The 10,261-nt window shown below is 31.1% G+C and overlaps 1 protein-coding gene across 2 annotated transcripts in view; it reads left to right on the top strand.

Moving 5' to 3' along the window:
- The window catches only part of LOC111641120 (adapter molecule Crk-like), a 37,320-nt gene extending 31,335 nt beyond the window's left edge, over window positions 1–5,985 (top strand). The window contains exons 4-8 of one of the 2 annotated variants that reach the window (XM_023387251.1): window positions 3,409–3,459; window positions 3,528–3,659; window positions 3,752–3,895; window positions 4,791–4,868; window positions 4,999–5,985. In XM_023387251.1, the coding sequence (XP_023243019.1) occupies window positions 3,409–3,459; window positions 3,528–3,659; window positions 3,752–3,895; window positions 4,791–4,868; window positions 4,999–5,136 (543 nt within the window). In that variant the 3' untranslated portion in view covers window positions 5,137–5,985. Of the gene's footprint in view, window positions 1–2,017; window positions 2,069–3,408; window positions 3,460–3,527; window positions 3,660–3,751; window positions 3,896–4,790; window positions 4,869–4,998 lie in introns of both variants that reach the window. The other variant, XM_023387244.1, reaches the window with a different exon arrangement.
- The last annotated feature ends 4,276 nt before the right edge of the window (window positions 5,986–10,261 follow it).

The raw sequence follows: 10,261 nt of genomic DNA, 5'->3' as shown, positions 1-10,261 counted from the left end.
GTATTGTAAAGACGAGCCACAGAGAAAGCAAAAATCGTCACAGATAGTTTTCATTTTTTCATAACGCCAATCTATTTGACACAATAGAGTGTCAAGAACACTGTAAATTTGTATTTTAAATAATTTTACAGGTGTCAAGTTACTTCCTTCATCTGGTGTTTTATCTATTTCTATTATCTTAACTCTTTTTTTCGTTTATTAAGAAATCCCTTTTCTATACTTTTTGGTTTCTTTTAAGAATATGATCAATAATAGCATCTGTTAATATTGTTAGCCATAAAGCTATATCATTTATTACTTCCATATATCTATATATATCAAAGCTTTTTTCTGGACTATTTCTATCTTCTGCGTTTTTGCAATACCTTTTTACAGTAGCATTTTAAAGACTGCGGTAGCCCCTTTGGGGCCCTACGCGCCTTCATAGTTTGCTTACCATTTAATCCGTCGTTCAGGTATACACCACATATGTGTACCACTATAAAGCAAAAAATGATGTCAGAATTTCTGCACGTCTTTTACAACCTCGAGACTAAGATTTTATTTGGGAGTTACCGTTTTCAATTTAGTAATTTTTATAAAAATCCTTGGGCAGATTTATTTTTGTTACAAAATGTTACCTTTACAGATTTCTAGCTCTGCAAAACTGTAGAAAAATCTAGAAATACAGTTTTTTATATCGTAATAATATTAGTAGTAGCTCTATAAAGTAGAGAAAAATCTGTAAATTTGAAAACTATGAATATAAATTTAAATTTCTCAAAAAATAAATTAAAAAATCTCAAAAGTCGCTAGTTTTGGCTGATTTGTCTGAGGTCTCCGCTACATCCCTCTAAAAGTCACCACAGTTGGAAACACTGGTGAGCAGGCATCTAGGGTCTAAGTAAGGCAAAATGTAATCGCCAAACTGCGCTGTAGAAAAGCAGAAAAATTTAAAATTTAAAAATACTGTATAATTTCTTGTGAACAGCAGTTTGGGCCCCCCTTCCAAGCAGGCCCTGTGCGGATGCACCTGTTGCACCTGCCTAGTTACGGCTCTGATGGGGATCATGTGTATCTCCAGTAGGATCAGACTTAATTACTATTTTGCTCGTTATTAGCATTTACAGTTTTTTTATAAAACTTATCTGTACTCTCAAAATTAAACATTTTGCCATTTTATAATAATTAAAAATGTAAACAGTTTTTTTAAAATGAAATATCATAACAGATAGTGCCACTAGAATTTTAAATGTTGCCGGGAAACTTAAGTGATTTGTTGCTGGATTTGTTACATTTAAATGGACCCATATTACATTTCTGGATTCCTCATCTCAATTAATGGAAAATGACAAAGTTTATTCAAAATTTATCAAATAGATTTTGAGAATGAACACAATTCTGTAAGCCTTATAGAAGTTTTGCTAATGCTCCGTTTCAATGATTATGATCAATAATTGCTTGTTAATATTATAAAGTTCATGAAATTTTGTATAATATGTCACATGTGTTAAATTTTTGTTTGAATTTAGATTGCATACTTTCTAAAATCTGGTTTTTCCCTGTTTCTTATATCAATTAAAAAACTTTTGTTGTAAATTAAAAGATTTTACAATATATATTTTTTTTAAGTCTAAAACTTTCAAAAATACTTTTGCATTACATTTTTATAAATTCATGAATATTTTATTTGTATTTCAAAGATTTTCTTTGTTGAAAATAAAAAAATACATTCAAACAAACAATTTCTAGTTATCAAAACTTTTTCCAAAACATGACTGTCTTTAAATTCTTAACAAAAATAGTAATAACATCTGTAAGAAACCCTTTTGACCATAATATTTTTAATATTGTACAGTGCAGTATGTATACATGCCAGCACACATACTGTTTACATTATGGTCAGTTTGGATAATTGGATACTGTGAATTAATTGAAATTAGATTTGAAAATATTATAAGAATTAACATTTTTATTCATAAAGTATGGATTTTTTTTAATCATTACAAATAATTTATTGAAATGTTACCTATTTCAGGCTACAAAAAGAGTTGAAAAAGTTAGAGCAAAATATGATTTTGAAGGAAGTGTAAGTATTAATTTAAAAGAAACTAATAATTTTAAAAAGAAATTAAGTTTATANTATGAACATAAATTTAAATTTCTCAAAAAATAAATTAAAAAATCTCAAAAGTCGCTAGTTTTGGCTGATTTGTCTGAGGTCTCCGCTACATCCCTCTAAAAGTCACCACAGTTGGAAACACTGGTGAGCAGGCATCTAGGGTCTAAGTAAGGCAAAATGTAATCGCCAAACTGCGCTGTAGAAAAGCAGAAAAATTTAAAATTTAAAAATACTGTATAATTTCTTGTGAACAGCAGTTTGGGCCCCCCTTCCAAGCAGGCCCTGTGCGGATGCACCTGTTGCACCTGCCTAGTTACGGCTCTGATGGGGATCATGTGTATCTCCAGTAGGATCAGACTTAATTACTATTTTGCTCGTTATTAGCATTTACAGTTTTTTTATAAAACTTATCTGTACTCTCAAAATTAAACATTTTGCCATTTTATAATAATTAAAAATGTAAACAGTTTTTTTAAAATGAAATATCATAACAGATAGTGCCACTAGAATTTTAAATGTTGCCGGGAAACTTAAGTGATTTGTTGCTGGATTTGTTACATTTAAATGGACCCATATTACATTTCTGGATTCCTCATCTCAATTAATGGAAAATGGCAAAGTTTATTCAAAATTTATCAAATAGATTTTGAGAATGAACACAATTCTGTAAGCCTTATAGAAGAAGTTTTGCTAATGCTCCGCTTCAATGATTATGATCAATAATTGCTTGTTAATATTATAAAGTTCATGAAATTTTGTATAATATGTCACATGTGTTAAATTTTTGTTTGAATTTAGATTGCATACTTTCTAAAATCTGGTTTTTCCCTGTTTCTTATATCAATTAAAAAACTTTTGTTGTAAATTAAAAGATTTTACAATATATATTTTTTTTAAGTCTAAAACTTTCAAAAATACTTTTGCATTACATTTTTATAAATTCATGAATATTTTATTTGTATTTCAAAGATTTTCTTTGTTGAAAATAAAAAAATACATTCAAACAAACAATTTCTAGTTATCAAAACTTTTTCCAAAACATGACTGTCTTTAAATTCTTAACAAAACAAATAATAATAACATCTGTAAGAAACCCTTTTGACCATAATATTTTTAATATTGTACAGTGCAGTATGTATACATGCCAGCACACATACTGTTTACATTATGGTCAGTTTGGATAATTGGATACTGTGAATTAATTGAAATTAGATTTGAAAATATTATAAGAATTAACATTTTTATTCATAAAGTATGGATTTTTTTTAATCATTACAAATAATTTATTGAAATGTTACCTATTTCAGGCTACAAAAAGAGTTGAAAAAGTTAGAGCAAAATATGATTTTGAAGGAAGTGTAAGTATTAATTTAAAAGAAACTAATAATTTTAAAAAGAAATTAAGTTTATAATAATTATTTAATAGGGTGATCCTGATGATTTGCCATTCAAAAAAGGAGAGATATTAACTGTTATATCTAAAGATGAGGAACAATGGTGGACAGTCCGGAATAGTTTGGGACAAACAGGTTCTATTCCGGTGCCATATGTTGAAAAGGTGAACATTTATATGTAGAATATTCTCCTTTTTTTAAATATTTGAAATTTATCAATATAACTGTAATCAAAATTTGCTTTTAATAATTTTAGTTTGATGATAGTCAAACTCTTCTTACTGATGGACAACCCTGGCAAGGACCACAATCTCCTGTACAGTCAGCATCTAGTCAAAGTTCACAGAATAGTCGACCACCTACTGATCCAATAAAATATAATACACCAACAAATATTCAGGTACATCATAGCGTAACTCTTGTAGTAATAAATGCTAAAATTCATTTTAATCTACATAATGAATAATCTGTAGAGCCAATAATAAATTTAAGTGTATTTTATAATCATAAAGCAAAAACAAATATAACAATAACATACCTGAAATATTGTATTGTTTTCTGGATTGACTAAAGTTGTTCATTATAACACAAATTATATCATTCTGTCACTAAAGTTTATACTGTAACTTTCAAACAAACTTGCATTATATATTTATGATTATCATGAAATAATTGAAATAAAATATTTTAAATCCNGGATGAAATGAGTTCAGCATCGCAGCATAGCCCTAACTAGTCTTAGGGCGAGTTTAGATATTCTAACCGGTAACACTGTGATAGTTGTGACTGACGTCATCGGTCAAAGCCGGTTATTCCGGGCGATTAGAGCATTTTTAAACACGCTGATTATTTTGTGGTGTTCAACATGGCGGAAAATCGAGAGGAGGAGATATTAATTCTGTCATTGCTCTCGAATATCGATTCAGAATCATATGAAGATGATGATTCAACAAGTTTATCAAAAGATGAAAATGAACTTGTAGAATTTTTTAAACACTTATCGGATAAAAATTTATCTTCGTTTAGTTTATTCTGTGAAATCAATAATTTCGTAGCATTTGCTGGCCATTTTCCATGTTGTCTTGACTCATCTGAAATTTGGGACGACATGGCTTTCTGATCTGTCTACTTGGACGTTGTTTATTAATAGGAATTATTACCACCATATACACACACACAAATTCAATATTTTAGCTTAGCTTATTTTTATTTAAATTCTTATAAAAACATTTTCCTTATTTCATATTTAATTTAATAAAGTAATATTTTTCATTACTGTTACTTTTGTTACACAGAGAAAACTTCCAGCACTAGCAAGGGTGAAGCAAGCTCGAGTACCCAATGCATATGACAAAACAGCATTAAAATTAGAGGTAAATGTTTTGATAATTTCAGTTAAAAGTTTGGATGCTGTTTTTTTGTCACTATACTTAAAACTTATTAAAAATATCATATGTAATTTATTTTAGAGTTGTAAAAGCTTTTTACATTTCTGTTAAATAGGTAGGCGATGTAATTAAAGTGACAAAAATGAATATTAATGGTCAGTGGGAAGGTGAGTTAAGAGGGAAAGTAGGTCATTTTCCTTTTACGCATGTAGAGTTTGTCGATTCAGATAATCCTGAAGAGGAAGAACCTTAATGTCTTAATACTGAAGACTGTGAACTAAGTGAAATCACTTTTCCTAGCTGTCGTGTACATAAATAAAAGAAAAAAAACAGTTAATGTTGTGTGACATCAACAGAAGATAAACTGCTTGCTAGACTAAATGTAATGTAGAACAGACATCCTTCCCTGCTACTTCAATTTGTGCAATTCTACATCACTGGTGGAAGTTTGCCCATCATATAATATCCAGTTTTTGTGATATATTCAACAACCTATATTAGGGTTCTTTTTCTACAGGTGTTGCCTTAGTCTTTTCCAGCTGTTGTATAGAACTACTGTACTACATCCAAAAGGCCTTATATTCTCTTTGTGGTTTCTGTGCATTATGCAAATAGTATCTCTGAGCCTAGATTATAATCTGTCATTAAACAGTTTCACTAAAGACAGATATAAACTGGACTGATATAATTTATCTCCATCACCATATATTCTCATTGAAACAATTACTTGTGCAGGGAGTACAGAATGACTGTGAAAGATGTCTGCAAGCTTTTTGGCAACATTATAAAAATGTTTGCTAGAATCTACAATGATGAATTTCTTTCTTTGTATTGTAGTAAGTTAGTGTGAATGTGATTATATGATGTCTGAAATTTTGTGAACAAAAGAATAAAGATAATGAATGATTCTTTGCAAAATTGTATATCTCGCTGGATAAGGTTAAATATAAAGGCAGCTTCAAAAATGATCAAGTTCTGTTATTTATTCTTTTGAAGCTTCATTATCTTTCTCCAGAAATGTATTTGGAGATTTTCAATCTTATTTAGCATGAAATGTAAACGTTTTAGTATTTCATTAAAAAAATGTAAAATAAGAATTTAATTACGCACCAATCAAATACTTTGTAATGTAGTTTTAAACAGATTATTTTACTATTATTATTATTATTATTATTATTATTATTGCATTGAAGTAGCGAGAAGCCAGTTCGGTCCCGGACGTGAATAAGGTATTCAAATTGAGCTACGTTTATTGCCGAGCGGTTCATACATATCGAAGGTTCTGTTAGACGAAGAGAGTTTGGCACGCGACCCCTCAGTATTCTCGTGATCCAAGAATAAATATGCTCTTGTCTCACGCACGGATATTAAACTTCGCATCGCAACCCTGACTAAAGTCATCGCCGACAACGACAGTGATGTTGTTCAATTATGCTAACAGATATTCAACAGGTACATTGTTGTAAAAGAAACACCGTCGAATCTAACGGATAAACAAAAATAAACACGTATTATTGGCTATTGCAAATTTAAATAACGACCGTCCAACCAATAGGGATCAATTTCTCTAGCGCTAAATAGACACGATGACCTAAAAAAGTTCGGCGATTGATTCGATTGTCTGCCGAATGCGTCGCTTTCTCTCCCCTTTTTATATATATATATTTTTTATATAGAAGGCGCGGTGTAAGGAAGTAGTATAGGAATTCTCGGAAAAGCCGACAATTTTACGACGTCATGGAAATGGTAGAGATAGATTTGAGTGCAGAAAGTCGACTTGAAACTAACGGAATCCGTCACTCCACCCATCCAGTCACGTAATCAATACGCAGTAAAGGTTGGGCCTGTGACAATACCGTTCCTTACGTCGCCGAATGATAGTCGATCCCCTAATGAACCCTAAACGGTCATATTAACGTAATCCGTTATTAACGTTTAGCTGAAAGAATCGCATCTATTCACGCTCCTCTTCCGTCCTTCCTCGGCGACTGCGGTGGAAAATTAATTGACGAACACACGTATACCAACTCAAACTAGTAAAATAGAGANTCTTGACAGTTATCACATAGTATTTTTGTAGTACTATGCACTTTGCAAATAAATTTCAAACAACTGTTGCACTTAGTAGCATATTTACCATCTTTTTTTCCAGCACAAAATGACAACATACTCTTTTCAGGAGATTTCGGCTTGATCTAGCAATTTGTATAATATTATCTTCTATTAGCAGTTCAAATGATTCTTTGGTAGTCATTTTGAATTTTTGATGAAAGATTGAGATATCTTTGCTAAATAATTGTAAAAATAAAAAAAATATAAAAACACATTTCCACAAAAAACCAACGTAACTGGTATCGTGGGGGCTGCGCGGCCCCCAGAAGGTACGTAGCTCCATCCTTGTAAGTGCTACAGGGCCGAACATTTGGCACTAGCTAAGAGTCACGACGTAATGAGATTACATAAAATGGCAGCTGCGCACGATATTTAGATTTTTAGAAAATTGTAAAAATATGACACGTGGGGGCCACGCGGCCCCCATAAAACCAGTTAAGGGTTAAGAAAACTTATTTTAAAAATTTCATCACTTGTTCCTCAAGTGCAACATACAATTGACATTTTAATTTTTGGATCAAAAAATGATAAGATCATAAACGTTTATGGTCTTATTTTTACAATTAGAATTCATATCTAAGTTTGACTTAAAATAAGTTAAAGTATTCATTAATTAAAGTTACATGAAATTGTTAGGTATATGTACTTTTAATGTAATTTGAATACTGTTAATTCATGCCTATATTTATAGTTTTGTACATTTGTATTTTGTTTACTTATAGATTTAAATTTTTTTTCTTTCTACTTCAAACTTTTCAGGATATCATCAGTTTTACATAAATAGAAAAATCAGATACAATACTCAAGTAAAATTTGATTTTATAAATTAGAATGTAGATTATAAATCCTATAAGTATTTAACATATTTGAAATTAGATAAATGATACATGTTAAATACCTCACATGCTAAAAATAATAATATATATATAAATTGATTCAAAACTGTATTAAATGCATATAATTAGAATAATAAAAAGTTTCCAATATTTTTATTATTTAAAAATCTTATATTTATTTGTTATAAGAATAATATATAAATTAGCGAAAAAGTCTAGTAGAATTCAGCAAATAAATGTAATGTATTAAGTTATATACTAAAGAGTGATTTTTTAATATCCAGTAAAGAGATTTTATTTTAAAAGATAATGGTTTGACTAATATTTAATTAATAAGAAACGTAAATTCAATATAATCACGTTAGATGTTCTGCCTTTGACTATTGTTACATTCATTTTGTGTTAGTATCTTCAGTCTTCTTATTTCCGACATATTTCGAGTCAAGCGAAAATATTTTTAATTTGATCCCCTTAATTTGAAAACTTGCGTTTTATTTTACAAAGTATTTTTAAACGTGATGCTTAACAATTTCTTCGCATTTTGAATCCAAGCGTTATGTATTAATATCAGTTGCAATGTCCGATATAATGCTGTTGTGGCTTCACGAGGTATTTAGCGGTGGATGTGCGAAATAATGAAATGAGAATCTCATCAATAACTAGCAGGTAAGACCGTAATTGCCGGGCAAAAAAAAATGAGAACAAACATTAAGATTATTAAATTATTTTGTACTTTTAACCTTTGTTATATCATAGTTTTTTTAATGCTCTTTCCTCCCTGTGGGCACTAAGAGGGCCTCTTATAGTGGGCCCATTATGGGTTCGGCCAGGCCCGCAATGGGGCAGCCCGGTGGTGAGGGGCGGGGCTCGACATATCCGAACGGACCACTCCCTGAAAGATTCCTGGGGATTCCTTGATCCGTCCGGATTTGATCCCGGATCTCCAGAGCGGTAGGCTGACACTTTGACCACTCGGCCATCCGGCCGTCTGTTATATCATACTGTAGCTGTAGTATTTGATTTGTTAAGAAAGGTTATCTAACGTAAGGGTTTATCACACCGAGTGTCCAATCTAACAATTTAAAAAATTCTTTATTTCTCTATTATACACAATTTAAAGAATTTATATATATAGAGTCTTTCAACAAGCGGTGTCATTTTAAATCAACAGAAAAATGCAATATTTTTGTGAAAAGTGATATTTTTATTTTAATCAAAAGTACAAACTCTGAGGTTAGTAATGGAACACAATATCTGCCAAATTTCCGTCTCAGCTCTTCTTACAAATGGTCATTCTTTTGATGAAATTTTTCATCACGTTTTCGCGTATTAGCGGCTGTATTTCGCCAATAGCAGCTGTAATATTGTCTTTGAGTGCTTGAATCATTGCTGGAGCATTGGTGTAGACTTTACCTTTAACGTAGCCCCAAAGAAAAATGTCTAATGGTGTTAAATCGCTTGATCTTGGTAGCCAATTGAAGTCTCCATTTCGAGAAATCACATGTCCAGGAAATTTTTCATACAATAGAGCCATTGTTTCACAAGCTGTGTGGCAGGTAGCACCGTCCTGTTGAAAATAAATGTCGTCTGCATCCATAGCATCAATTTTAGACCAAAAAATGTCAGTCAACATTTCAACTCAGTCAGTCAACTCGGTTTTCAGCCACACTCTCAGCTACAGCAGTGATATTTCCATATGACCTGGCCGGACTAGCACGAGTTGGAGTCTTCACATCACTAACTTGTCTGAGACATTCAAATTTATTGATTAAATTCACTATAGCTGTGTAAGAAGGCACTTTATGATGACCAAAAGTAGTACGAACTTTACAAACTGTTTCCGCAATATTTTTACCATTTTTATAGTGAATTTTCACTATTTCAATGCATTGTGTGACTGTATATCGATCCATATTTGAAAACCACCTAGTTTTTACTTGTCAAATGTCACCACAATGACAGATGTATATTGACAGTTGAAAAATGGCGCGAAATTTAAAATGACACCTCTTGTTAAAAGATCCGGTAGTAGAGAAATAAAGAATTTTTAAAATTGTTAGATTGGTCACTCGGTGTGATAAACCCGTACGTTAGATAACCTTTGTAGTGATATAAATCAAATATAACAAACATTAAAACGAAAACCATATAGAGTTTGATTATTTCAGCCTATCATTGTCACGTTTATCGCGATACTCGGATGGTACGAAATGGCACAATTTCATTGGTCAAGTAAACGCCAATTGAATATATCTTAAAAAATTTAAGATATGTTTTTTCTAATGTTAACTCTAAGAAACTGCCATTCACAGCCAAGTATCAAATGTTAATCTGCCAATGAATCAAATTTCGCGAAAAATGGACCAAATATTTAAACTCTGCATCTCGAAAACCACTTAAAACATATTTCGTGCTGGCCGATAACTTTGT

The sequence above is a fragment of the Centruroides sculpturatus genome, unplaced genomic scaffold (genome assembly GCF_000671375.1).
Source record: "Centruroides sculpturatus isolate CEXI.00-Female unplaced genomic scaffold, Cexi_2.0 scaffold101, whole genome shotgun sequence".
In the NCBI taxonomy this organism is placed as follows: domain Eukaryota; kingdom Metazoa; phylum Arthropoda; class Arachnida; order Scorpiones; family Buthidae; genus Centruroides; species Centruroides sculpturatus.
Note: the sequence above shows the minus strand (reverse complement) of the source record. Positions and strands in the feature narration are given on the sequence as shown.